The sequence below is a fragment of the Ornithorhynchus anatinus genome, chromosome 20, assembly GCF_004115215.2.
Source record: "Ornithorhynchus anatinus isolate Pmale09 chromosome 20, mOrnAna1.pri.v4, whole genome shotgun sequence".
NCBI classification, from domain to species: domain Eukaryota; kingdom Metazoa; phylum Chordata; class Mammalia; order Monotremata; family Ornithorhynchidae; genus Ornithorhynchus; species Ornithorhynchus anatinus.
The window spans coordinates 19,478,818-19,504,547 of record NC_041747.1 but is presented as its reverse complement, the minus strand read 5'-3'; the positions used below and the strand labels follow the sequence as shown (position 1 = coordinate 19,504,547).

At 44.8% G+C, this 25,730-nt stretch overlaps 1 protein-coding gene across 1 annotated transcript in view; it reads right to left on the bottom strand.

Annotated features, from left to right (window-relative positions):
• The window catches only part of GUCY1A2 (guanylate cyclase 1 soluble subunit alpha 2), a 149,526-nt gene that overhangs the window by 102,078 nt on the left and 21,718 nt on the right, over window positions 1-25,730 (bottom strand). The window contains exons 2-3 of the mRNA XM_029048284.1: window positions 20,228-20,289; window positions 15,733-15,854 (exon numbers count right to left, since the gene is read on the bottom strand). Coding sequence (XP_028904117.1) covers window positions 15,733-15,854; window positions 20,228-20,289 — 184 coding nt within the window. The remainder of the gene's footprint in view (window positions 1-15,732; window positions 15,855-20,227; window positions 20,290-25,730) is intronic.

The following is a 25,730-nucleotide window of genomic DNA, read 5'->3' as shown; positions in this document are numbered from 1 at the left end:
ATAGCTAAAGTTAAACAAAGCTAAAGGTGCTTCATTCTTCCTGAATAAGCAATTAAGATACCCTTGAAAATGGCATATTGTATTTCAATTGTGTAGGCAGGGTGGAACGTTGACCAGAAATGTGGACTGAAATTGTCGAATGGCTTGGAATGACATTTTTGGTCAATGCCTCAGGAGCAGAAGAAGCCCTTCCTTGTTAATGAATGTCCGAGCAGGAGAACGAGTCTTCAGGCCATAAAGATAGACTCCTTGGATGGTGGGCTAAGGGTTCACACTTTGCCATAAACCATAAGCCTCTAAAGAGCCATCTACTGAACTGTATTTTAGACCCAACACCAAAATGCCTAAAGTCACAGATGAAGCTACTTTGCAGCAGATTTTGGAATCTTCCTCTCTGATTGGGACTACGTGTTCCCTGGTCGGAGAGACAGTGATGAATGCTGGGGTTCAGTCCTGCCATATGAAAGCCCTCGGACAAAATCCATTTTTTTTAATAGTGTTTGTTAAGCGCTTACTAGGTGTCAAACACTGTTCTAAGCGCTGGGTATGAGTTATAAAGTATGCATTCATTAGGTCAGGCACGGTCCCTGTCCCACATGGGGCTCACAGTCTCAATCCCCATTTTACAGAGGAGGTAACTGAGGCACAGAGAAGCAAAGTGACTTGCCCAAGGTCACACAGCAGACAAGTGGTGGAGCCGGAATTAGAAGCCATGACCTTCTGACTCCCGGGCCCGTGCTCGATCCACTACGCCGTGCCCTGTCCCACATGGGACTGACAGTCTTGATCCCCATTTTACAGATGAAGTAACTGAGGCACAGAAAAGTGAAGTGACTTGTCCAAGGTCATACAGAAGACAAGCAACAGAGCGGGTATTAGAACCAAGGTCTGCCACCCAGACCCGTGCTCTATCCGCTAGGCCTGACTAAAAACAATCATTTGTTCTATTCGGGGAGAACCGATCAGATGAGGTCTTGAGATGAAGGGGGAAGCCAGGAATCCAAATTACTCCTCCCCCGATTCCCAGTCCACAGGCAACGCCAGTGGCAAACACCGTCCTCTCTGGGAAGGAAGCCGAGACTTTTCGCCTGGGTTGCCTCTGTTCCTTTATCTTCCGGCCGGACAGCCCCGGAGACCGACACCCAACATGGCAGGATCGTGGCATCCCGTATCCCGTACTCGGGATCTCCGTGTTTCCTCCCACCGCGTTTCGTGCGAGCCCCACCCAGAGGGCAGAGCGATGTCGGTCGCCCATATGGTCTACTGTGCAGGCTTATTCTGGCGTGACCATTCAGCTGAGTCTCTCTCCTCACGCACAACTTATCACCTTTGACACTTTGTGTCTCCAGTACACACGATGAGGGCACAAGTCAGCTGACAGGTGGTCAGCCCCACCTTCGTCCTGGCAGGATTCCTCTCTGGGCACGGTCGCAAGGGGTCTCTGGGTCTTTACACACAGTCCTGTCCTTATCTCGGGGACCTTCTCCCTGGGGGATCTCCACCCTAGTGGGTAACCTGACCCTTATATCCCCTAACAGGCGCTAGGAGAACAAAAGAAAAATAAAGTACGGGAAGTGTGACAAGAGGAGAAAAAAGATGAGATTGGGGGGGTAACAGATAGATGGCCCGAGTCCCCTCGGGTCCTTAGTTGAAGGATTAAGAATACCGAAGCTGGCTACTGAAAAATGGAGCTACAGACTCCGACAAAGAGAGTAAGGACCCCTCACGAAAAACAAGGGCAGAGGCACTTCATTCATTCAATCATATTTACTGAGCACTTACTGTGTGCAGAGCCCTGTACGAAGCGCTTGGGAAAGTATTTAAAACAGCAATAGAGATAATCCCTGCCCACAGTGAGCTCACAGTCTAGAGGGGGAGGACAGTTCGTTTAGGAGGGGACCTAATTCCTCCAGTGCTAGGGATTGTTTACAATAGATCTAGGGGGTTATCAATAGTAATAGTAATAATAATAATACTTTTAGGTACTTATAAGAACTGAACTAAGCACTGGGGTAGATACAAGATAATCAGAGTCCTCGCATAGGGAGAACAGGCATTATTTCCCATTTTACTGATGAGGAAACTGAGGCACAGAGGACTTAAGTGACTTGTCCAATGGTTATTGTTATATTGTACTTTTCCAAGCACTTAGTACAGTGCTCTGCACACAGTGAGCGCTCAATGAATACAATCTAACGAATGAATGATCACACAGCAGGTAAGCGGTGGAGTCAGAATTTGGGCCCAACTGCCCAGCCCTGTGCTATTTACACTAGGCAGGAAGATTTCATTGTGCCTGTTGCTTATATAGGAAGGGCATCTCCACCGTCTGTATGAATCAAGCCCTCTTCCACCCTGTTTAAATTGTCACTAGTTCTATTAACGGGCAGGTGAGCGGCATTCGAACTCAAGTCACCAGAAAAGGCGAAAGGAAAACTGAAAGCCTCAGCCCCCTGGAGGTGCCCAGGAGGGGGGATCAACTTCACCTCAAGATGTGAGGTGAAGAGAAGCAGAGAGGCAGCGTGGCTCAGTGGAAAGAGCACAGGCTTGGGAGTCAGCGGTCATGGGTTCGAATGTCAACTCTGCCACGTTTCAGCTGTGTGACTGTGGGCAAGTCACTTCACTTCTCTGTGCCTCAGTTACCTCATCTGGAAAATGGGGGTGAAGACTGGGAGCCCCAGGTGGAACAACCTGATTACCCTGTATCTACTCCAGTGCTTAGAACAGTGCTCTGCACATAGTAAGCACTTTAAATACCAACATTATTATTATTCTTATTATCTCCAGAATCCAACTACGTTTTCCCTATCCATCCCCGTCCCCTTAAAGAAGCTTGCTCTGGAAAACGGCAGCTTAGATTTGTAAACACAAACGTGTTCTCCAGAAAGATTAATGGCACAGAGCACCATGGAAGAAGGAAACTGAAGAAGACCTTTTTGGAACTAGTTGCTTCAAGTGCTCTTTTTGAATGGCTTTCCCGAGTTTGTTCAACAAAAGCCTTGTGATTGGAACGTAGCAGAGCAAGCTGCCTTTTCTCTTCTCAAAAACTGCCTGGCACCTGCACGCTATTGCTGCTATTTCCTCTTCAGTTTCCAGAAGGAAGCCAAAGGCCAGAATGTTTTTCTCCATCTCCTTGGCAGTGAGAGAGCTGGAATTCTGCCCCAGAACGCAAGATACTTAGATCACTTTTCATTATTTTTTTGAAAAACCTTTGTGAATAGAGCAGAAATGTTAAGAGTACGAAGTTAGTGTTCTCTCTGTGTTCCGTGCAATATCCAGCAGAGGGTAATAAAAATAACGCATGATAATAATAGTCAATACAGGGTTGGGTCATCTAGCTTTAGGTGATCTAGAACTAGAAAAGGCTAAAGCCAAGAACTAAAAGGAAAAAAATTATCTGAATTTCATTCACATAGTTACCAAGGTAAAGATTTATTCATTATTATGATCTTAGGTCCACACACACCTTACCGATTCCCAAAGGCTTAACATGATCTTCCATAACCCTGTATAAACTATATAATTTATCAATGGCAACACATTCTCTGCCTTGTCAGAGAAAATTTCCAGTCAACTCATTTGACCTACCAACATGGCCTAGTGGAAAGAGCACAGGCCTGGGATTCTGAGGATCTGTCTTCTTAAACTCAACTCTGCCACTTGTCAGCTGTGTGACCTTGGTCAAGTCACTTAACTTCTCTGCACCTCAGTTTCCCCACCTGTAAAATGGGAATTCATACTCATTCTCCTGTCTACTGAGACTGCGAGCCCCTGATTCCCGTGTGTCTACCCCAGCGCTTAGAATAGTGCTCTGCACATAGTAGGCGCTTAGCAAATACCAACATTATTATTATGGTTACCCTGTAGCTACCCCAGCGCTTAGTAGAGTGCTTGGCATAGTAAGCGCTTAACCAATACCCTCATTATTTAATAATTAGTTAGGCTGAGGGGTTTCCACACCACTTTAACTGGTTCTGAGCCAAGAGCCGAGAAGAACAGCAGCCAGGAGCAAGATCAGGCACAATTCCTGGCATCGAACACTATCTCTCTGACTCTTCTCCCCATCACAGCCCTGCCTCACCCTGAGTACGTCCCTTCTCTGGACCAACACCCTAAATTGGCCCTGCTGGAGAGATACAGAGAACAATCGGAGTCTGTTTCCTACATGCCTTTATCCCCCCTAAACCGTAAACTCCTCCAGAGCCGGGATTGTACCTACAACCTTCACTGGCTTCTCTCAAATGCTCGCAACTCATGCTCTCCTTGCAGTAAGCACACAACAAATACCATGGAATGGATTCAACCCAGGTGAAGCAATCATATTTATTGAATGCCTCTAATGTAGAGAGAGCCCTGTATTAACCACATAGGAGAGGGCAATCGCATAAATGATTCCACCCTTCAGGAGGAAATACCACTTTTAGTTTTGGTATAGTAGCAATTTTAATAGGTGTGGTGTATATATGTATTTCTTTTTCATAGGGCGCATTCAGATACCACCACCAATAGCAAAAACAACAAAAAGTAAGAAGATTGTCAAAAGGAAGTTATTTGTGGAGAAATGACATTAACTGCATGGATCAGAGTGGCTAGGATGACATTCCATCTGCTAAACTGCCTTCCTGAACTTTTTTTTTAATCACTTTTGAAGCAAAGATAGTAGATTCAGACTAAATCAACATTAGCCAAGCGTGACTCTGAGATACATAATTAGAGCGCGCACAGAACCACAAGGAAATCTTCCCATTAAGCTGCGTACTGATAAAGACCCTTTCAACAAGAGTCCCTTTTTAGCCTCTATGATTTAAATAGTTCAGGGAGAACACAGAAAGAACAGTCAAGGATGAGGATAAAAAAGGGGCGCTTGTTTGAAAAGTTTAAAGGAAATGAGAGTCTTTAGTCAGAAGAGAAGGCTGGGGGTGACAGCTATTAACTCTCTGCTCTATCAACTCATTTCCACAGTGGACCAACTAGAAGAAAATCGACAGCGTGCAATAAAAGAGATTCGAACAATCTTCAGTACTTACTAAGCACCTACTGGATGCAGAGCACTGTAATAAGGAGTTGGGAGAAAAAGACACAAGTTCAATCTGAGAACTTCCCGGCCCTGAAGATTATAAAACGGCAGAAGAGACGATCAGGAAAGGTGGTGGAACTGTCTTCTGCGGGTGCTCTGAAGGCCATTTTGACTATCGTGTAAGGTACAGTTCTATGTGAAGGTAGGGATGGACTGGATAAGTTTTCAAGAAACCTTTCAGCTGTAGGATTCTACAATTTAAAACCCAGATACACAATAAGACGGCTGTAACCATCTAATTTCCTTGGCCCAGATAACAAGCCCCTGATTAATGGTGTATTTTGTCATTGTTCTTTGTTTCATTTTTTGTTTCTTACTACTTGCATTGCTCTTTGGAAGGCTAAATGGCTCGACTTGGATTAGCATATTGGGGACACATAATCAGGAGGATTAACTCTCTGGAGAAGACATTAATGCTAGGAAAAGTCCAGGGAAAGCGTGGAAGAGGCAGACCAGCAGCTAGATGGATAGAGACCATAGCAACGACAATGGAAGAACCATTAGTAAGGTTGCGCATTATGACAGAGGACAGGATGTTCTGGAGCAAGTATATCCACCGAGTCGCTGTGAATCGGAAATGACTTGACGGCACTTAATAATAATAATACTTGCATTCCTTCTGGTTTTCTAAAGAAAATATAAAGGTCCTCTCACCCAAACTCTACTAATCTAATCAGAGAATCCCATTCAGCACTAACTTACTAAATGGGTGAGGGCACATTGATGTCTCCAGCTCTCTGAGATCTTAGAGGGAAGGGTAGGGAAGGGAAAGGAGAAGAGAAGGGAGAAGGGAAGTGAGAAGGGTAGGGGGAAGGGTAGGGGGAAGGGAAGGGAAGGGAGAAGGGAAGGGAGAAGGGAAGGGAGAAGGGAAGGGAGAAGGGAAGGGAGAAGGGAAGAGAGAAGGGAAGGGAGAAGGAAAGGGAGAAGGGAAGGCAGAAGGGAAGGGAAAGGAGAAGGGAAGGGAGAAGGGAGAAGGGAAGGGAAGGGAGAAGGGAAGGGAGAAGGGAAGGGAGAAGTGAAGGGAAAGGAGAAGGGAAGGGAGAAGGGAGAAGGGAAGGGAAGGGAGAAGGGAAGAGGGAAGGGAGAAGGGAAGGGGGAAGGGAGAAGAGAGAAGGGAAGGGAGAAGGGAGAAGGGAAGGGAGAAGGGAAGGGAGAAAGGGGAAGGGGGAAAGGGGAAGGGAGAAGGGGGAAAGGGGAAGGGGGAAGGGAAGGAAAGGAGGGAGCAGGGAAGGGAGGAGTGTAATGGGCCAACATGACAGTGGCTTCCCAAGGTCTTCCTCTAGTGGTCTAAGGAACATTTATGTCAAACACGAGCCCATAGATGTAGATGACACCTGGCTCAGCCCAGAGAATACAGCTAGTAACTCCAGTCCTTGTACATTTACGAGACAAATACAGAGAAAGAAATGAGACCACAAAAAACAAGAGATTAATGAAGGCTCCAAGATACTACTGACTGACTCTTAATGGACAAATTGTGATAGATAAACTTTACGGGGTTTCTTAAGAGAACAACTTGATAAGGCAATGAAGAAAATAGAGTAGGTACAATATGCCTTGATTTGAGTAATACCGTCTATCTGGTGACTCATAAAATTCTACTCAGAAAATTGATTTAAATGTCTTGGATATGAGCACCGTCACAAGACCACAGAAAATTGACTAAAGAATTAGAAATCAAGGGGTAATGAGAGAGGCGATGTATCTGAGGTGGAGCCTGGGGGATTCAATTAAACTCTAATCTTATTTAAAATTTTCATTAATTACCAAGGGGATGAAGTAAACAGTATGTTAATAGAATTGGCAGAGAATCCCAAATTAGAGGATATTGCAAGAGCCCTGAAAACAGAGAAAGAACTCAGAAGGACCCGGGGAAGGTTAGGCTCTCAAGCAGGAAGTTGTAAAAATGAGACTGGAACTGGGAAAACACAAGCTCATGGCTCTGGGAAAAAAAAAAATAATCAGTAACGTCTCCTCTTAATCTTGGAGAGAGAGGCCCAGAAAGTAATCTTGCCAAAATTAGAACGAAAATGACAATAAACTGCAAATTGGGTATGAGTTTGCAACATGAGCTGGCAATAATAAAAGGTCAAAAGAGTTAGGGGGGTGGACATAGAACTCTCCTTATTTCAGAATCAAGGAAAAAGAAACCTTTTAGGTGACTCAGAGGAAACCACATATAAACTTCAGATCCCAGAAATGAGCATTGTTTTTCGAATGGAAGATTATGGAGGTCAGTACTCAAAGCAGCAGACAAAACTCTAGGAAGATATTTGTGCCAATCCCGGATCTCCCGCTCTTTCAAGTTATACCTCAGTTACTCCATCTGTAGAATGGAGATGGACAACTAATTATCAGCATTCAATTCATGTGATTCTCCGAGTGCACTCAGAGTACTTGCCTTGGTTTTCGATGCTCAACTAGATTGAGCACTTCCTTGGAGCAGGGATCTTTCTACTGAATCTACTGAGTTCTCCGAAGCGCTCAGAATAGTGCCCTGCACAGTGAAAAAGCTCAGTAAAATCCACTGATTGATTCTTTGCAGAGATGGGAGGGATTTCTTGGAAAAATGAGAAGCACTTTATAGGTGTGATCCCACAGAGAGGTTAAAAAGCGTGGAACAGCAGCAAGGACCTTAAGGAGCTACAAGAATAATAACGATGGCATTTGGTAAGCGCTTACTATGTGCCAAGCGCTGGGGTAGATGCAAGGTAATCACGCTGTCCCACTTGAGGTTCACAAACTTTATTCCATTTCACAGATGAGGTCGCCGAGGCCCAGAGAAGTTATGCGACTAGCCCAAAGTCACACAGCTGATTAGTGGAGGAGCGGGGATTAGAACCCACGACCTCTGACTCCCAAGCCACGGCTCTTTCCACTAAACCTCGAGATGAGAAAAGCCAGGAATGTATCCAGTGTACCAGCTTTTTAAATATCTTGGACCAAGGGATGCCGGAGTCTCCCATATGGAAGAATGGACAGTAAACTCGTCTTTAGACTGTAAACTCATTATGGGCTGGGAATGTGTCTGTTCTGTTGTCATACTGCACTCTCCCAAGAGAAGCAGTGTGGCTCGGTGGAAAGTGCACGGGCTTGGGAGTCAGAGGTCATGGGTTCGAATCCCTGGTCTGCCACTTGTCAGCTGTGTGACTGTGGGCAAGTCACTTAACTTCTCTGTGCCTCAGTTACCTCATCTGTAAAATGGGGATTAAGACTGTGAGCCTCACGAGGGACAACCTGATTACCCTGTATCTCCCCCAGCGCTTAGAACAGTGCTCTGCATATAGTAAGCGCTTAACAAATACCACCATTATTATTAGTACAGTGCTTTGAACACAGAAAGCACTCAATAAATACGATCGAATGAATTTTCGATGCCGCTCTTCAAATCGCGAGGATCGAAGCCACAATGAACACGGCCAAAATTGCTCAGATTTAGGCCTCGGTGACTGGATCCACCCGAGAACAGAGTCATGTTTCTTTCCAAATTTAAAGTTTTATATATTTTAAAAACCTTAAACCCACACAAAGCTTAATGTCAGGCAAAGAAGCTGCCTCATTTTCCATCCAAAAAAAAAAAAGTCCAGTTCTTTTTGCCCTGGTATTTCCAGACGAGCTTAAAGTCTTTTAGTTTCAACACAGGCAAAATGCAATTTTTTTACCCGGGGACCTCATTCTCCTCTGTATTCTCCAAGTGTCCGCTCAATTGGAAGCTGCTGACCAGAAGAGCAGGGAGCTCTGGCTTGCTCCCCTCATTTTCTGCCAGATGGCCTGGACTCAGACTGCCCAGAGAGAGATGCGCCTCAGGGCTCAGAATCATGTCTGTAGGATGGATGAGCTGACAACCACATTTCTGGGATGAAAGACCAGAGGGGTCTCTGTGGGGCGTCTCGCCAAAACCGAAGGGTCTCTGGCCGATAAGGGACAGGCACATTTTACGCGATTAACCAACGTAACCTAATGACACCCCACGAAACCTCGTGTGCACCTCTAGACTAAGCTCACTGTGGGCTGGGACTGTCGATTGGTATATCGGACTCACCCAAGTACAGCGCTCTGCACCCAGTAAGCGCTCAGAAAATACGACTGAACGAATGAAAGTCCGTTGAACTCAGAGGGTTCCCCTGTGGGGGGGACTCGGACACCCCCTTTTGCTCTAGAACCATCGTGTCTCTCCCCCAGTTCCCTGTAAAACTAAGGCACCCGCCCCGAGACGTGGGGCGAGGCCACGGCAGCCAGAATGGAGGGAGTGGGGCATTTAGACTTCAGACTGAGGTTTTCTCATGGACAGGGATCCCGTCTACCAACTGAGAAGCAGCGCAGCCTAGTAATAATAATGTAATAATGTTGGTATTTGTTAAGCACTTACTATGTGCAGAGCACTGTTCTAAGTGCTGGGGGAGATACAGGGTCATCAGGTTGTGCCACATGGGGCTCACAGTCTTCATCCCCATTTTACAGATGAGCCCAGAGAAGTGAAGTGACTTGCCCACAGTCACACAGCTGACAAGTGGCAGAGCTGGGATTCGAACCCATGACCTCTGACTCCCAAGTCCGTGCTCTTGCCGCCGAGCCACGCTGCTTCCCCTATAAAACCTCTCGTTTACTCAGAACCGAGCTGGTATTGAGGAGCAGGGGAATCTCTGCTGCTCATTCATTCAATAGTATTTATTGAGTGCTTACTATAAAAATAATGTTGGTATTTGTTAAGCGCTTACTATGTGCCGAGCACTGTTCTAAGCGCTGGGGGGGAGATACACGGTCATCAGGTCGTCCCACGGGAGGCTCTCAGTCTTCATCCCCATTTTATAGATGAGGTAACTGGGGCACAGAGAAGTGAAGTGACTTGCCCACAGTCACACAGCTGACAAGTGGCAGAGCCGGGATTAGAACCCATGACCTCTGACTCCCAAGCCCGGGCTCTTTCCACTGAGTCACGCTGCTTCTCATTGATAATAATAATAATAATGTTGGTATTTGTTAAGCGCTTACTATGGGCAGAGCATTGTTCTAAGCGCTAGGGTAGATACAGGGGAATCAGGTAGTAGTCAGAGCCCGGTCTTGGGAGTCAGAAAGACCTGGGTTCTAATCCCGGCTCCATCCTTTGTCCACTGTGTGACCCTGAGCAAATCACTTCACTTCTCTGTGCCTCAGTGACCTCATCTGTAGAACAGGGATTAAGACTGTGAGCCCAGTGGGGGACCGGGACTGCGTCCAACCCGATTAACTTGTATCTGCCACGGCGCTTAGTACAGAGCCTGGCACATAGTAAGTGCTCTACAAATACCATATAAAAAACTTTGTTGTCCTCTCCCAGGTGAGAAGCAGCGTGGCTTAGTGGAAAGAGCACAGGCTTAGGAGTCAGAGGCCAAGGCTTCTAATCCCAGCTCTGCTGTTTGTCAGCTGTGTGACTTTGGGCAAGTCACTTAACTTCTCTGTGTCTCAGTTACCTCATCTGTAAAATGGGGATGAAGACTGTGAGCCCCACGTGGGACAACCTGATGACCTGTATCTCCCCCAGCGCTTAGAACAGTGCTTGGCACATAGTAAGCCCTTAAATACCATCATCAAGTGCTTAGTACAGCGCGCTGCACAGTGAGCGCTCAAAAAACGCAATTGAATGATTTTGCCATCCATTATGTGGGCATCACAGGGAAATAACTAGTATCACATAGCTTAAGAAAGTTCCAAATAGCATTTCTCAGTTCTATTTTTAAATCGGTTTTGCTAAGATTTAATTTTAAGCCAACTTTCCCGAAACCCCGTGCCTTCCTGTAACTAATAATGAAAGTTCAGCTCCAATAAAAAACCCATCATCCAAAGTGTTGTCTGTGGGAAGTTCATAATGTTACCCTGAGATCTTCCTTATTCCCAAAAGAATAATAAAATAAAAAAAACTAGACCACGCAGTTTTGAGACTTAAAGATAGAAGGATCCAATAAAATCAATCCGTGTCCCCTCACCATCTTTACAATTTGATGTGCACGAATGAACCTGGACATTTTGGAGAGATCCTGGCGAGCAGACCAGCGCAGTCACTGAAGTACAATTCCAAAAATGTAGTAAGTTGAGTAACCAGAGGCATCAAAACAGTTCTGGTCTATTGAATTTTTCTCAAAACTGGGATAAAAATACTGGGTTGTGGGCTGAGTGATGGAGGGCTGGTGTGGAGAATTAACACCAGTCTGCGAGAACAGCTGAAGTTCATCATTATAAAGAGGCTGAAAATACATGAGTGGAATGCGATGAGTTCCCCTTTGGAGATTAGTCCCCAAATTGAGAACTTGTTTAAGCTTTCTGATTTTGAGTATCTTCGGTCGGGCTTCCAGGAGGGAACAAGAGAAGGAAGAGAAATGAAAATCCTGTTTTTATCTCTCTGCAAGGGAGAAATAAACAAGCAGGTAAGCCTGCGTGGAGAAAAATAAATGACTTTTGCTTCCCGGATCCTGAAACCACATTTTAATTAAAACACTGTGCGATCCAGTGAAAGGGGAATTTTCGGCCTCAATTTCCAATTCAAATTGAGTTAATGCCTTTTTTTTCCAGGAAGTTGAAATTAATCAGGGGTATTTTTTGAGGACGTACAGAGAGCAAAGCACTGTACTAAGCGTTTGGAAGGGTACAACACAGCAGAGTCGGTAGATACAGTGCCTGCCCGCTGTGAGCTTACGTTCTAAGGGAGGGAAGGAGACAGATGTCAAAATAGGCTACAGATGTGTCCATAAGTGTTGTGGGGTTAAGGGTGGCGTGAATATATCTGCTACCATATCCTAGATCTTGGAAGCAGGGTGGGGGGAGTGGGAGAAGAGTGGGAAGAGGGAGAGAGAGAGGGAAGAGAGAGTGGAGACACAGACAGTGTGATCAAAGAGAGTGCATTTTAAGACAAAGAGAAAATGACATATTTTTAAATCAATCATCAACACACCTATTGAATGCCTGAATGCAAAGCACAGTGCAAATAATAACAATTATGGTATATTAAGAGGTAATCTGGTCCCAGGCACTGTAATAATAATAATAATGTAGAAGGCATCGTACTAAGCGCTGGGGTGGATACAAGCAAATTGGGTTGGACACAGCCCCTATCCCACATGGGGCTCACAGTCTCAATCCCCATTTTACAGATGAGGTAACTGAGGCCCAGAGAAGTGAAGTGACACGCCCAAGGTCACACAGCAGACAGGTTGCGGGGTCAGGATTGGAAGCCAGGTCCTTGTGACTCCCAGGCCCGGCCTCTGTCCACTGGATCATCTAAACTGTCGGATGCCACCCAGTCACACCTGCTAAACTGTCAGTGGGAGATGAGCAGACATTAAGCCTTACTGAAGGCCCATCTCCTCCAAGAGGCCTTCCCAGGCTAAACCTCACTTTTCCTCATCTCCCGCTCCCTTCTGCATCGCCCCGATTTGCTCCCTTTCCTCCCCTCCCACCCCCAGCCATCAGCCCCAAAGGACTTACGTATATATTTGTAAGTTTATTTGTATTGATGTCTGTCTCCTCCACCCTAGACTGTAAGCTTCTTGTGGGCAAGGAACGTCCAGTCGACAGCACAAAACAATTAACACAGCCTCCAAAATATACTGAATACAGACAACACACAGAACGGCAACACAGCCAAGCCCTGCTACACGGTGGCACCAAACACAATTACATTTGCTAGGAAAATTATATTTCCTGGAATTTTGAAGTGCTCACTGCACATGTGCCTTAATAAAGGATTTTTTCAAAAACCTGAAATGCCTATTACTTTGCTGGAAATGTAAATATATTTCACAAAAACCTAGGACAATCTTGTTTAGGCCAGGTTTATACTTACCTATATACCAATCGGCTGTTTTTTCTGTTTTAGGCATAGATAGCACTGATCAAATTTAATGTAGCTAAAATTATTGTTTTGCATTACCTAGTACATTGGTACAGTGCTCTGCACACAGTAAGCACTCAATACGACTGAATGAATGAATGCATAAATTGGTATTAATTGAACATGAACTAGGAGCTTAAGAAAGCACAGCACAAAACAGTGACACGATCCCTGCTTCCAAAGACCTTACAATCTAGTGGACGTCTAAGACCCCAATGCGTCTCGGAGCACCAAGAAGAGACAGACAAGTGGCGAGGATTTAATATTCTCAATGGCTTGGAGTTACCAATCATTCAAAAGTATTTATTTAGTGCTTACTCTGTGCACAACACTGTACTTGGGTACTACAGCGTGAGAAGACATGATCTCTGGCCCCGAAGAACTCGACAATCTAGCCAAGAAGACCGAAGCTATTAAATTACACAGAGGAGAAAGCAGTAGGGTATAAAGATACGCGCATAAGTGTACCAGGGGATGCCGTGGGGAGTAACCAAGTGCTTGGGTGATGCAGAAATACTGAAGTGGCAGTTGGAGGGAAAGAGTGGGTGGAGAAGAGAGAGATCAATCAGGGAAGGCTTCCTGGAGGAGGTGGGAGTACAGAAGGATTTTGAAGATTCCCAAAAATGAATCGAGTAAGTCATTCAGCCGGTCAATCGTATTAATTGAGCGCTTGGTGTGTGCAGGGCATTGTACTAATCGCTCGGGAGAGTACGATACAGCGTGGCTCAGTGGAAAGAGCCCGGGCTTGGGAGTCAGAGGTCATGAGTTCGAATCCCGGCTCTGCCACTTGTCAGCTGCGTGACTGTGGGCGAGTCACTTAACTTCTCTGTGCCTCAGTTACCTCATCTGTAAAATGGGGATTCATTGTGAGCCTCACGTGGGGCAACCTGATTTCCCTGTATCTACCCCAGCGCTTAGAACAGTGCTCGGTACATAGTAAGCGCTTACCAAATACCAACATTTTTATTACAATACAACAGTCATATTCCCTGCCCACAACGAACTGAGGCGCCCACTGGAAACCCAGTTGAGGTGCGATATCGCCGGCCAGTGAGCGCAGTTTGCCGCAAGCCCTGCCCAGCCCGCACAAGTGGAACCCATCACTGCGACACCTGGAACCGGCTCTCGTGCTGTGCCAAATTGGAACTGATCCCGATCCTTGTTTCCGCATCCACTTCGCCATGTCGCCGCATCTCTGACCCGGCCCTTCCTGGCCTTGACCACCCCAACCAAATAGTCTCCTGTACTTTTCCAGTACGATGGAAAGGCGATAGCACGCGTTAAGCACGAACTACGTGCAAAACACTATTAGGTGTTCGGAAAGAAACACAAGGATGAGATCTAGGCCCAGACCCTGACCCCCTCCAAGGCCTCCTAAAAATGAGGAGAAGGAGTTGACAGACTCATAAAGGAAAGGCCAACAACAACGAGAGAGACAAGAAGTCCAGAATTCCAGGCTCCGTAAAGGTCAAGCCGACAGAAGGGGTGAAGGTCAATTGCAAGAGATGGACACACAGAAGAGAGAGGAAAGTCATCTGCCGTAGGTAAAGGTGAATTCTAGGTGGGTCAAGATGAACCTAAGATTTCAAGTCTTAGGTGAAGAGAGGCTTCCACTACGCCAGTCTGGGAGACCTGTTTCCTAAAGGCTTGAAGGCGCGCAGTTTCAGCTTTGATTGACGTGGAAGACGCACGCCAAGAAGCCCAGTCACCTGGGGCCCGTAATGGCTAGTTAAGTCCGTTCCAGCGTCTGGTCAGCAGGTGGCAGGCACATCATACTGTTTTCGGAGGAGAATTTCATCTCCCAGGTGGTGATTTTGCAGCCCTCAGGACAAATCAACACCACTGGCAATGACAGGATTCAAAACAAGGAGCTTAGCAGAAGCCAAACGGTGAGATTCGGACAGCAAGTGATTTCCTAGGTGGGGTGGCACAAGATCTCCGACCTGGAACCATTTGGGGCTAGATCTGGTGAGAGAGAGGTCGGAAACAAAGTGCTCTTTTTCACGAGGGGACAAGTTGGAAGCATGTGAAGAGGTGAGCGTGGGGACTTGGGCTACAACTTCGGGATTCTATGGCCAAAGTCCGTAAACAGCCATCTGGGCTGCTCCGCGGCTACCGAGAGACGAATGTGGAGTTCCTCGGAAGTTGCGTTTACAGTACGCGTCCATTTCAGTCAATTCCTTAAAGAGGAATCTGTCACCTCTTTTGCCTCCATTCCATACATATTTTTCACGGATTCACGGCTGCTCGTTAAGCTTGAGGTACCTCGACCTTAGCCCTATGGGAGTTTAAGGGACATCAGCGTATTGCGCATATCAGTGTCTATCCCAGCAGAATGAACAGAGAGGAGGAATTCACCCAGTTGGAGGGAGAGTTGAGATTCTGAATGGTGGCCGGTACGTTAGAAAACAGATGATTTCATCGGAAATCTTGGTTGAAAGTGACCTTGAGAAAAACGAGTTAAAATGTTTTGCCTCCATGGGTAAATGGATGACCAGATTCTCATCTCAGAACTGCCTGCTTCCAAAACTACCCAGAACAAAACAATCTAATCTAAGGACGTGAATCTGTGTGGAGAAAAGGTAGATGCTATGGTGTTTGTCAGTCTTCAAATTCTAGACCAGCGTGTGTCATTCATTATACCACAAATAAATCTAACCACAAGGTCTTTCCATCATTGTTTCGTTCTCAAAGAGCCCCCTAGGACTCTTCTCCGAGAAAAATGAAACACCAACATACCATACACCCTCATGCACCCACATATTCTCATAGAAATGAAGACTTATTATACCCAGTATATTCGCTGTGCCCTGAAGAATTCCTGAGACATCTTCAACTTCATCTTTGTTGGAACGGTCTGCATAGGAGCATCTGTTAGAGATATTGTGAAAATTCTTCTCCGCATCCCTGTAACTAAAAATGAAAAAATAAAATTAGTAGTTGGAGGGAAAAAAAATCTCAAGCATCTGCGAGCACGCACCCACAGATACACATGGCGTATACTCTGTGATTTTAGCTCGATAAGCGTCTTAAGTAACTGACACATTGAGACATTAGTTTCTATCCAAACCCCCGCTGACATCCACATGAACAAGATGAACCTTGGAATTGGAGACATTCTTTAATAAGCGGCAGCATAAGGAGAAACAAAAACTTAAAAATCCCAAAAAACTAGCAGTTGACAAATGTCTCCCTATCTAAGTGTTTCTCGCTACAGGCAGTGTGGTTTAAGAATGAAGTCGGATGGTAAACGGAGAACAGCAGTTAGTGACGATCTATCTGGGGTCCGAGAGGAAGAATAAATCTGATTAATTTAGTGAGTGGCCACATACCACTGTTGAGAGTAAACATCCTATCCCTTGGCCTCTATCGTGTATACTCCAGGGACTGAGATCATCATTATTCCCAACAATACTTTGAAAAGGAATTGTCTAAAGTAAAACAATTCCCACACACTCAGACACCCTCAATTAAAGCAAATGAAATACCACCATGGATGGTTTTCTAGGACGCTAGTGACGAGACTTAACAGAAAAGTTCTCCTCTTTAGTTTGCCTATTGAGTTTAGACTTGATAACCATTATTTCTTTCTTAAGGAGAGAAAGAATAGGACAGCCATGAATAATAAAAATGGCAATGTGCCGCGACAATGAGAGTAATGGAAGGATTTCATTTTTGATATCTGCAGCAGATTTCATGTGTTTGGCTATTGTCTTAGCCATGATACTGGGGAAATATTTATTATAACATAAAAAAGAATGTGTATAGAAGAATAAACATCACGAATCGTAAAAACTTGACGTATGCCCTTTCTTATGCGAGGGCTTTTTGATGCAATATTTTCGGGTTTCTTGTTTTCCAAGGGAGAGTGTGTTGCTAGTTGAAAGTGATTTAGACTGTATCTGCACAATAGTGATAACCCAGTTTTATAAAGGAAAGAAAGCGTACAGAGTTTGGCTGCTGAGCCGTGTCCTACCAGAAAGAAACTGGATTGTTCTTGCAAATACTTTGATTGTGTAATGTGATACTGTGTGTTCAATTTCAATGAAGAGATTTAAGGGGAAAACAGCATGTTGAAGTAAATGTAGTCTCTCTGTCGAAACCTAATTTCTTGTTATAGACTCTGCCGGCAAAAGAAGGATTTAAGACGCTCAATCCCACCAACCTATCTTCACTCTTCTCCCAAACGCTTCTCTCCTCTGACATCAAACTAGCCCTGTGCCTCAATCTCGTCTCTCTCACCATCAATCCCTCACTCGCGCCCTCCTTCCTTCCTGGAACTCCCTCCCCCTTCAAATCCAACAGACCATCATCCTTCCCATCTTCAAAGCCCGGTTAAAAAATCACATCCCCTCCAGGGAGCCTTCTCTGCCTGATCTCTCATCTCCACATGACTACACAACTTTATTTCCAGTTGTTTCCCTACCTGTAATGTAATTTACTTCTGTCACTCCTGCTAGATTGCTAGACCTCAAGGGCAGGTATCATCTCTACTCATTCTAAAGGGCTCTCCCAACTGCTTTCTCAGTGCTCAGTACAGAATAAGGGCTCAATAAATACCATTGATTGATTGGTTGAATACAAATCTGATTGACTCACTAGGCTTTTATTATGACCCTGGTTGCTTGGCAGGGGTGCAACAGGGAGATTAGGATGAAAAGGGTAAGATGTGCAACCTGGAAAGAAGAGAAGAGATGGGAGAGAGGAAATGGGAATAGGGAAGGGGAAAGAGAAGAAAGCAAAGGGGATCTGCGTACATGTGAGTGTCTGCAGGAAAAGGAGAAGAAAAGGCAAATACCTAACTAATCAGGGAGAAAATTCTGAGGAAATCAATATCTTGGGTCATATTCCCCAAATACTTGTTCAGAGATCCATTTTATTTGCTTAGAGAGAAGGACATAGAGTGGATATGCCAAACGAGGGATTCTGTGGTATTTCATAAGGAAATAAGTAATGTGTTACCACAAAATGGCTGTATTCTCACTGCTCACCCACTGTGTCCCATGAAATGCAAGATGATCAATCAGTGATAGATTAAATATTTAAATTAAATATTTATGGAGAATTTAATGTGTAAAATACTGCACTAAGCACTGGGGAGAGTACACTTAAGTAGATTTGGTAGACACAATCGCTTTCCACACGGAGCTTACAGATTTGAGCAGGAGACAGACCATTAAATTACAGACAGGGAAAAGGCAGTGTGTAGGTATACGTACCTAAGTGCTGTGGGGCTGGAGTGGGAGGGAATATCAAAATTCTTAAAAGGTACAAACCCAAAAGCACAGGTGATGCAGAAGGGAGGGGGTTGACAGCTTGGTCAGGGAGGGCCTCAGAGGAGGTAAGATTTTAATAGGTCTTTGAAGACGGTAAGAGTGGAGGTTTGTCAAATTTGAAGGGAGATGGAATTGCAGACCAGAGGGAGGATGTGGGCAAAACGTTGGTGGTGAGACAGAAGAGGAGGAACAAGTGAACAAACTTAACAGTTGCATGAGGTTCCGATCTAATTCATTTACCCAAGAAGCTCAAAGATACCCTGCTATTGGCAACCAAAAATCCACGTCTTCAATACGTTATCGTGGGCAGAATCACTTTTCCTGACCGCATTTTAACAGGTGGCCATTTTTCAGCAAACTCGAATGGAAAGGACGTCACTGGTATTTCCTACAATCTCATGGCAGTTGACAAATCAAATTGAGGTAATAACTGTTTGAAGGATCTTTGAACAGAAGGAGTGACAAGGGTGATGACTTTTTTTAAAAATATGAGGGGAGAGCTGGTTTGACAGTCTTTATCACCACTGAGGTAAATAGTTTCAAATCAGTACTGAACACAAGCAACATTTAAATTCTAAATATGCTTTTTAATTTCCCAAATGGGAATGCATCTTTGAAAAAAGGCAATATGTTCTCAAAATAATTACTTCTGCAATTTTAATATCGACAGAGAGCCTGGCACTCTATTTGGTGCTATATTTTTTTTTTTTTGCCACAGGTTTTCTTCACGGATATAAATCACGTCACTTCTTAATACCCTGGAAGATGTTCTTGATTCCCACAGAGAGGACATCTCGGGCTGACTCCAGAATGCAAGCTCTAATTACCAGGATGGGCCTCATTTTGCAGTGTGACCCTCCTGCAAGGTTAAAAAATTTACAAAGACAATTCCCTGCAAGTTCAAAATCCCAGCATGAATCCCAACTGTATCTCTGTTAAAACTGCAGTCAAGAAAAATGAAAATGCTAACAAACTTGGGCATATGAGGTCTATTTTTCATTAGCTAAATGTCTCCTGTAGATGGTTCCTGTCTAATCTGCCTGGAGCATTTGATCCATTAGGATTTATTGAGAAGCTGTGAACCTTAAAATATTTTGAGAATCAGGAACTGACAAGGAGATAATACAGAAAAAAGGGGCGTCTCATCTAACTAGTTGTATCAGGAATGTGTGTGGTTATTACTTGCCCTTTAATTATGGCTCTTAAGAATAATCAAAGACCAATCATTTGGGTTCCTATAAGCTTAGGTACTTTTATATTATTATCATTATTATTGTTGTTATTATTGTATTTAAGTGCTTACTACGTGTCAAGCAGTGTTCTAAGCACTGGGTTGGAAACAAGTCAATCAGGTTGGACCCAGTCCCTGTCCCACATAGAGATCACTGGTTAAGTAAGAGGGAATAGGTTTTTAAATCACGACTTTACAGGAAACTGAGGACCAGAGAAATTACGTGATTGGTCTGAAGTCACAGAGAAAGCAATTGGCAGCCTGGATTAGAATCAGCCTGAAATCGTTTAGACTCTAAGACCGTTGTGGGGAGAGAATGAGTGTGTTTACTGTTATACTGTACTCTCCCAAAGGCTCAGTACAGTGCTCTGCACACAATAAGCGCTCAATAAATACGACCGAATGAATGATCCCAGGTCTCCTAACTCTCAGGCCTGTGTTCTTTCCACTAAGCCATGCTACATCTAACCTATAGCATATTTACGAGACTAAGACCAGGTGGGGGGGCTAAGGGGAAAAAACGCGTTGGAAAAGGAAAAGCAATTTTCAAAAGATTTTTATAAAATAAGCAAAAACTCATCTCAGGGAGCTAATATCTTCCCGGGGCCATTCTCCATATGAAGGCAAGAACCAGTTACTACATACTGGAGAACTCCGCTGGAAAATGGATCTGCTCGCTAATGCTAAGAACCTGGGTGGCAGAAAGCCATTTATTTAAAAACCATTTGTGAACTGTTATCTTTAATCCACCTCTCAAAAATGGCCTCTATCTTACTCACCCAATAACTTGATGCTCATAATATTGGAGTGTCCTCTTGAGAGTCTGCTGTATTGTCTGAGGCTACAAAATAATAAGAGGAAAGCCACATTAACAAATCATGGTTATGGGGATATTTCCAGCAAAGCACACAGACGGGGGACAATCGATTCTTCACATTCATTCAACCATATTTATTGAGGTCTCACTGTGTGCACAGCACTGTGCTAAGCGCTTGGGAGAGTATAATGTAACAGTAAGCAGACACATTCCCTACCCATAATGAAGTTACAGTCTAGAGGGGGAGACAGACATTAATTATAGTAAACAAATTACGGATATGTACCTAACAAGTCCTAAAAGATTTATATCTTATGTTTTTATATTTTATGTATTTACATAATATTTATATTTTACACACTTTTCCATATGTTTTGACCACTGGGACCAATATAAAATTCTTCCCCATTACCAAACATTTTCCATTCTGCAGTCGATGGCTATTTCCTTGGAATATCACTGTTTCCAAGGAAATATCAGAGAAATTACCTTTTCTCAATATACCTTCCAAAGGTCCTGCTATACTTCAGCAAGTTAATTGCAGAAGATGGTTAAGCTGATAGGAGTAAACTTAAGCAAAAGGAGCTGACCTTTTAAAGGAGAAAAACAATTGTATAACCATTTGATCTGCAAGATGCTGAGACACAAATTGAAAATGCGGCAGGAGGGAATAGAATCCCCATCGATGAGTGTCAATGGAAAAGAATGATGATCAAGTGGATGGGAGTAAACTGAGGCAATTGAACAAGAGGAGGTCTCCTTGGAAAAGAATCAAGTAAATCAAGTCTGGTCCAAGGCCCTCTTTCCCGGCCCTCGATATTCAGTACCGATGGGTGCCTCTCTTGTCCTTGGAGATCTCTAGGGAAAAAAAATAAAATCAAGCACCTCCTGGAGCACACCGTGCATCTCTGTCAGGACATTTCTCTGTGCCTCAGTTATCGCATCTGTAAAATGGAGATTAAGACTGCGATCCCTATGTGGTACAGGGACTGTGTCCAACCTGATTAACTTGTACCTAACCCCAGCTCTTCACCTCTCAGGACAGAGTTTCCAGTACACTACCAGTCTCAGGTACGGGAGGGAGAGTCGAGCAGAGGCCTACCCACTCCATTCCTAGCTTGGGCAGTGGCTAGCGAATGGAAGGCAATCAGCTAAAAGTCAAAACTCACTCAAGCTGGGCAGCGGCGGCCTGGGAGAGACTCAAGGGCGGAGACTCAAGTTTCCTCCACGGAAAGACGCAATGGTAAACCACTCCCAGATTTTTACCGAGAAAACTCTACGGATCCACTACCAGAACGATGGCAGACGGAGAGCGGGGCGTTCTGGAAGAGATGTGTCGGTGATGTCGCTGTGGGTCGGAAACAGCTCGACAGCATAAGACAAGACCCCAGCCCTTAATAGGGTGCCTGGCACATAGTAAGCCCTAACAAAAACCTTAAAAAAACTCACAAAAGAATTACAACTGCTAGTTATGGATTTAAAACGCTCTCCCAAAAGCCCTGCCCACCCTCACTCAACAGTTCCAAATCGCTCGCTGCGCTGGTGTTATCGGAAACTAAACGAGCCAGAAAACACGCCCTTTCTTCTTCCACTTGTGCCATTTCCCAACGTGAAATGCTTTCCTCACTCCTCTCTGCCTTACTGCATCCTTCCCTCCTTCACGCTTTTCAAGTCTCCCACTCCATTGACTGTGAAGCCTTTCCAGATTCGACTCACACGGCTTTGATCACACCATATTCCCCCCCTTCCCGGTAACCCCGCTCGGAAGCGGCTCCATCCCGAGCGAACGTGGTACCTCCTCTGGGTCGGCCTCCGACCGGCCGGTCAACCCAAAGAGAGCCGCCGACAAGTGAGGTTTCGACAAGCTTCTCCAGCTGACTACGGGGCCCCAGGGAGAGAAACCTAAGTGGCCACAGCAGAGTCAAGTTTATAATAATAACGATGGCATTTGTTAGGCGCTTACTATGTGCCAAGCACTGCTCTTAGCTTATTAGTTGCCTCCCAAGTGGGAAAGCTAAGGAGTTCAGATAAAGGGATGAAAAGTGCTCCTGGTGTAGGAATATTTGAGCAAAGCAAATGGTTTAGGTTCTCTAACGAGTGAAGTCTTTAGCACTTGACATCAACATTCATTCATTCACTAGTACTTATTGAGCGCTTACGCTGTGAAGAACACTGTACTAAGCGCGTGGAAAGTACAATTCAGCAACAAGTAGAGACAATCCCTGCCCATGACGGGCTCAGAGTCTAGAAGGGGGGAGGCAGGCATCCAAACAAGTAAATGGGCATCAATAGCATCACTATAAATAGAATTATAGATATATACACATCATTAATATAAATAGAATGATAAATCTGTACATATATACACAAGCGCTGTGCGTTTGTTGGGAGGGAGGGGAGAGCACAGCGCTCTGCACACAGAAAGCGTTCCACAAATACTAATGATGATAATGGTTGCATAGTGTGATCAAGACTTTGGGTCCCAAAGTGGAGACTCGAAGTTGGAATGACAACTGAGCCTCTGTCATAGATCTTCAAGACCAAGATCCTGCACGGAGGAATTGATTAAAGTATCAGCGAGGTGACCAGCACCACTAACACTCTCTCTTCTCTGTCAGTCACGTCACCTCTAGGGCAGGAAGGGTAACCCTCCTCAGATCTGCCAAACAATCATTATTCTCCCTCTTCAAAGCCCTACTGAAGGCTCACCTCCTCCAAGAGGCCTTCCCAGACTAAGCTCCCCTTTTCCTCAGCTCCCTCTCCCTTCCACGTCACCCGGACTCACTCCCTTTGCTCTTCCCCCTCTCCTTGCTCCACAGCATTTACGTATGTGTACAGATCTATAATTCTATTTATTCATATCGATACCTGTTCAGTTGTTTTGCTATCTCTCTCTCCCCTTCTAGACGGTAAGCCCGGTGTGAGCAAGGATTGTCTCTATTGCTGAATTGTACTTCCCAAGTGCTTAGAAATAATAATAATAATAATGTTGGTATTTGTTAAGCGCTTACTATGTGCAGAGCACTGTTCTAAGCGCTGGGGTAGACACAGGGGAATCAGGTTGTCCCACACGGGGCTCACAGTCTTAATCCCCATTTTACATAGGAGGTAACGGAGGCCCAGAGAAGTGAAGTGACTTGCCCACAGTCACACAGCTGACAAGTGGCAGAGCTGGGATTCGAACTCATGACCTCTGACTCCAAAGCCCGTGCTCTTTCCACTGAGCCACGCTGCTTCTCACACGGTAAGCGCTCAATAAATAGGACTGAATGAATGAACTAGCAGGAAGGCAAGGGATCAACCCATTGTAAAGTGTGTTCGAAGGTCCATTATGGACAGACCCCATTTATGGCCAAAGTTATCGCATGGGGTGCCGATACTGCGCTGAAACGTCGTACCCCAGAAAGCAGTTGCCTTGGTAGCCGCTGTGGTCTTCGCTGCCCACGTAAGCCGGCTATTTTTAACGGGATTCTGTCAGATCCTAAGTTCACTCTTGTCTGGAGCCGACTAGATGGGATATCTCCAACGATTACTTGCACCTTAAATTCCCCACAGGCCATTTGGTCTCTAAAGTAGTAGTCATCTGGTTCTATACTGGACAGCTGACCTATCCCCCATTTCACACATAACAGATGCTTCTTTTTTTCTTTTTTAATTGGTTCTGGGATTCCTTTCTCTGCGGTTTGAGCACCGCACCAGATTTCAAACTGGTCCGGGAAAAGAACAGAAACTGGGGGAGGTTCAAAGCCGCTCGCATTCTATTGACTTTTCACTAGTTATTTTGTGAGTGAATTGGTGTCTGTGGGGAATTAAAAAATAATAGGGCAACTGTTACAGGCAGGTCTCGGCGTTCTGTCAATTTAAGGGAACAGGAAGCAGTACAAGACGGAGAGATGGGAGACGAGCACTGTGGATGGAGTCGATGGCTAAATAGCAGTTTGGCCTAATGGTCAGAGCATAAGCCTGGGAGACAGAAGGAGCTGGGTTCTAATCATGTCACTCTGTGAACTTGGGCAAGACATTTGACTTCTCTGTGCCTCGGTAACTCATCTGTAAAATGGGGATTAAGACCTTGAGCCGCACGTGGGACATGGACTGTGTCCAGCTGGACTAGCTTGTATCCGTCCCAGTGCTTAGTGTCATGCCTGGCACATGGTAAGTACTTAAATAGAGAAGCAGCATGGTACAGTGGCTAGAGTCTGGGCCTGAGTCAGAAAATCATGGGTTCTAATTCTCCCTCCACCACTCGTCTGCTGTATGACTTGGGGCAAATTACTTCACTTCTCTGTGCCTCAGTTACCTCATCTGTAAAATGGGGATCGAGACCGTGAGCCCCGCATGGCACAGGGTCTGTGTCCCACCTTATTTGCTTTTATCCACCCCAGCACTTAGTACGGTGTCTGGCACATAGTAAGCACTTAAATACCATCATTATTAACAAATAATATAGATATTTACATACATACACACAACACACACACACACACACGAACTGGTGGAAATTTTTGCAAGCCCAGAGTGTTCTAAATATCAACATATGTAAGATCCTCTTCATGTAGTGGCTGAGAAAAACTGTGACAATTATTAACAGCGGAAGCCCAGCCTGCAGAATGAGATTGGAGTCACTTAACTGCACCAAACTAGGACTAAAATTAACAAAATTAGAGCCCACCTTATTTTCAGAACAATCCAGGAAAAAACAAAGGTTAGAAAAGCCAGCCAGTATCTCACTGCTAACTCACTAGAGGCCTTAGTGACCAAGCCTGAACTAGACTTTTAAATAGAGTAATAGCCAAATATCAACCTTTAATCAGTATTACAATATGGAAAGAACACCAGAGAGAAAGACTGAGGCTTAAAGAATGATATACAGAAGCATTAAGGTATCAAGATGCAGGTGTAAAGTTTGATTATTTCAAAAGCCACTCGCCACACTCCTAAGCCTAATATTTTTCCTTGGGAAAGAGAAGGAGGGGATTGAGAAGGCAACAGAACCAGAGTAGGTCACCTCTCCTTTTACCCCAGTTTTATTTTAAGCTTAGAGAAAATGATCTCACCACATAGAAAATGGCTTCCAGCAGAGACCCAATCCTGACCAGATCAAGGGGCAAAGACACGGCCGTCGGCCAACCCTGAGGCTTCCGGAATCATCCCCGAGGGAAACCCTCAGCTCTGCCTAAGGAGAGGGTGGAGCTTTTCCACTACTGGCAAGGAGGGCAAACCCCTCCCAGAATGTCTTAATGGCTTCTGGGAAGTTTAGGCCACCCATCCGTTTGCCACCCTGGATCCTCTATTTTTTTCTTGTCCTTTTCTTCCCCGCACAGTCTCTTGCCAGATTTTATCCAGATTTGTCTGAAAAGTTTTTAAAGCACATCACTTTGGCTGTGGCCTCGTTAAAACTCCTTCAAGCTGTCTCATTATTAAACCAAAAAAAAAAAAGCACAACTATACTACAAATTGGTAGA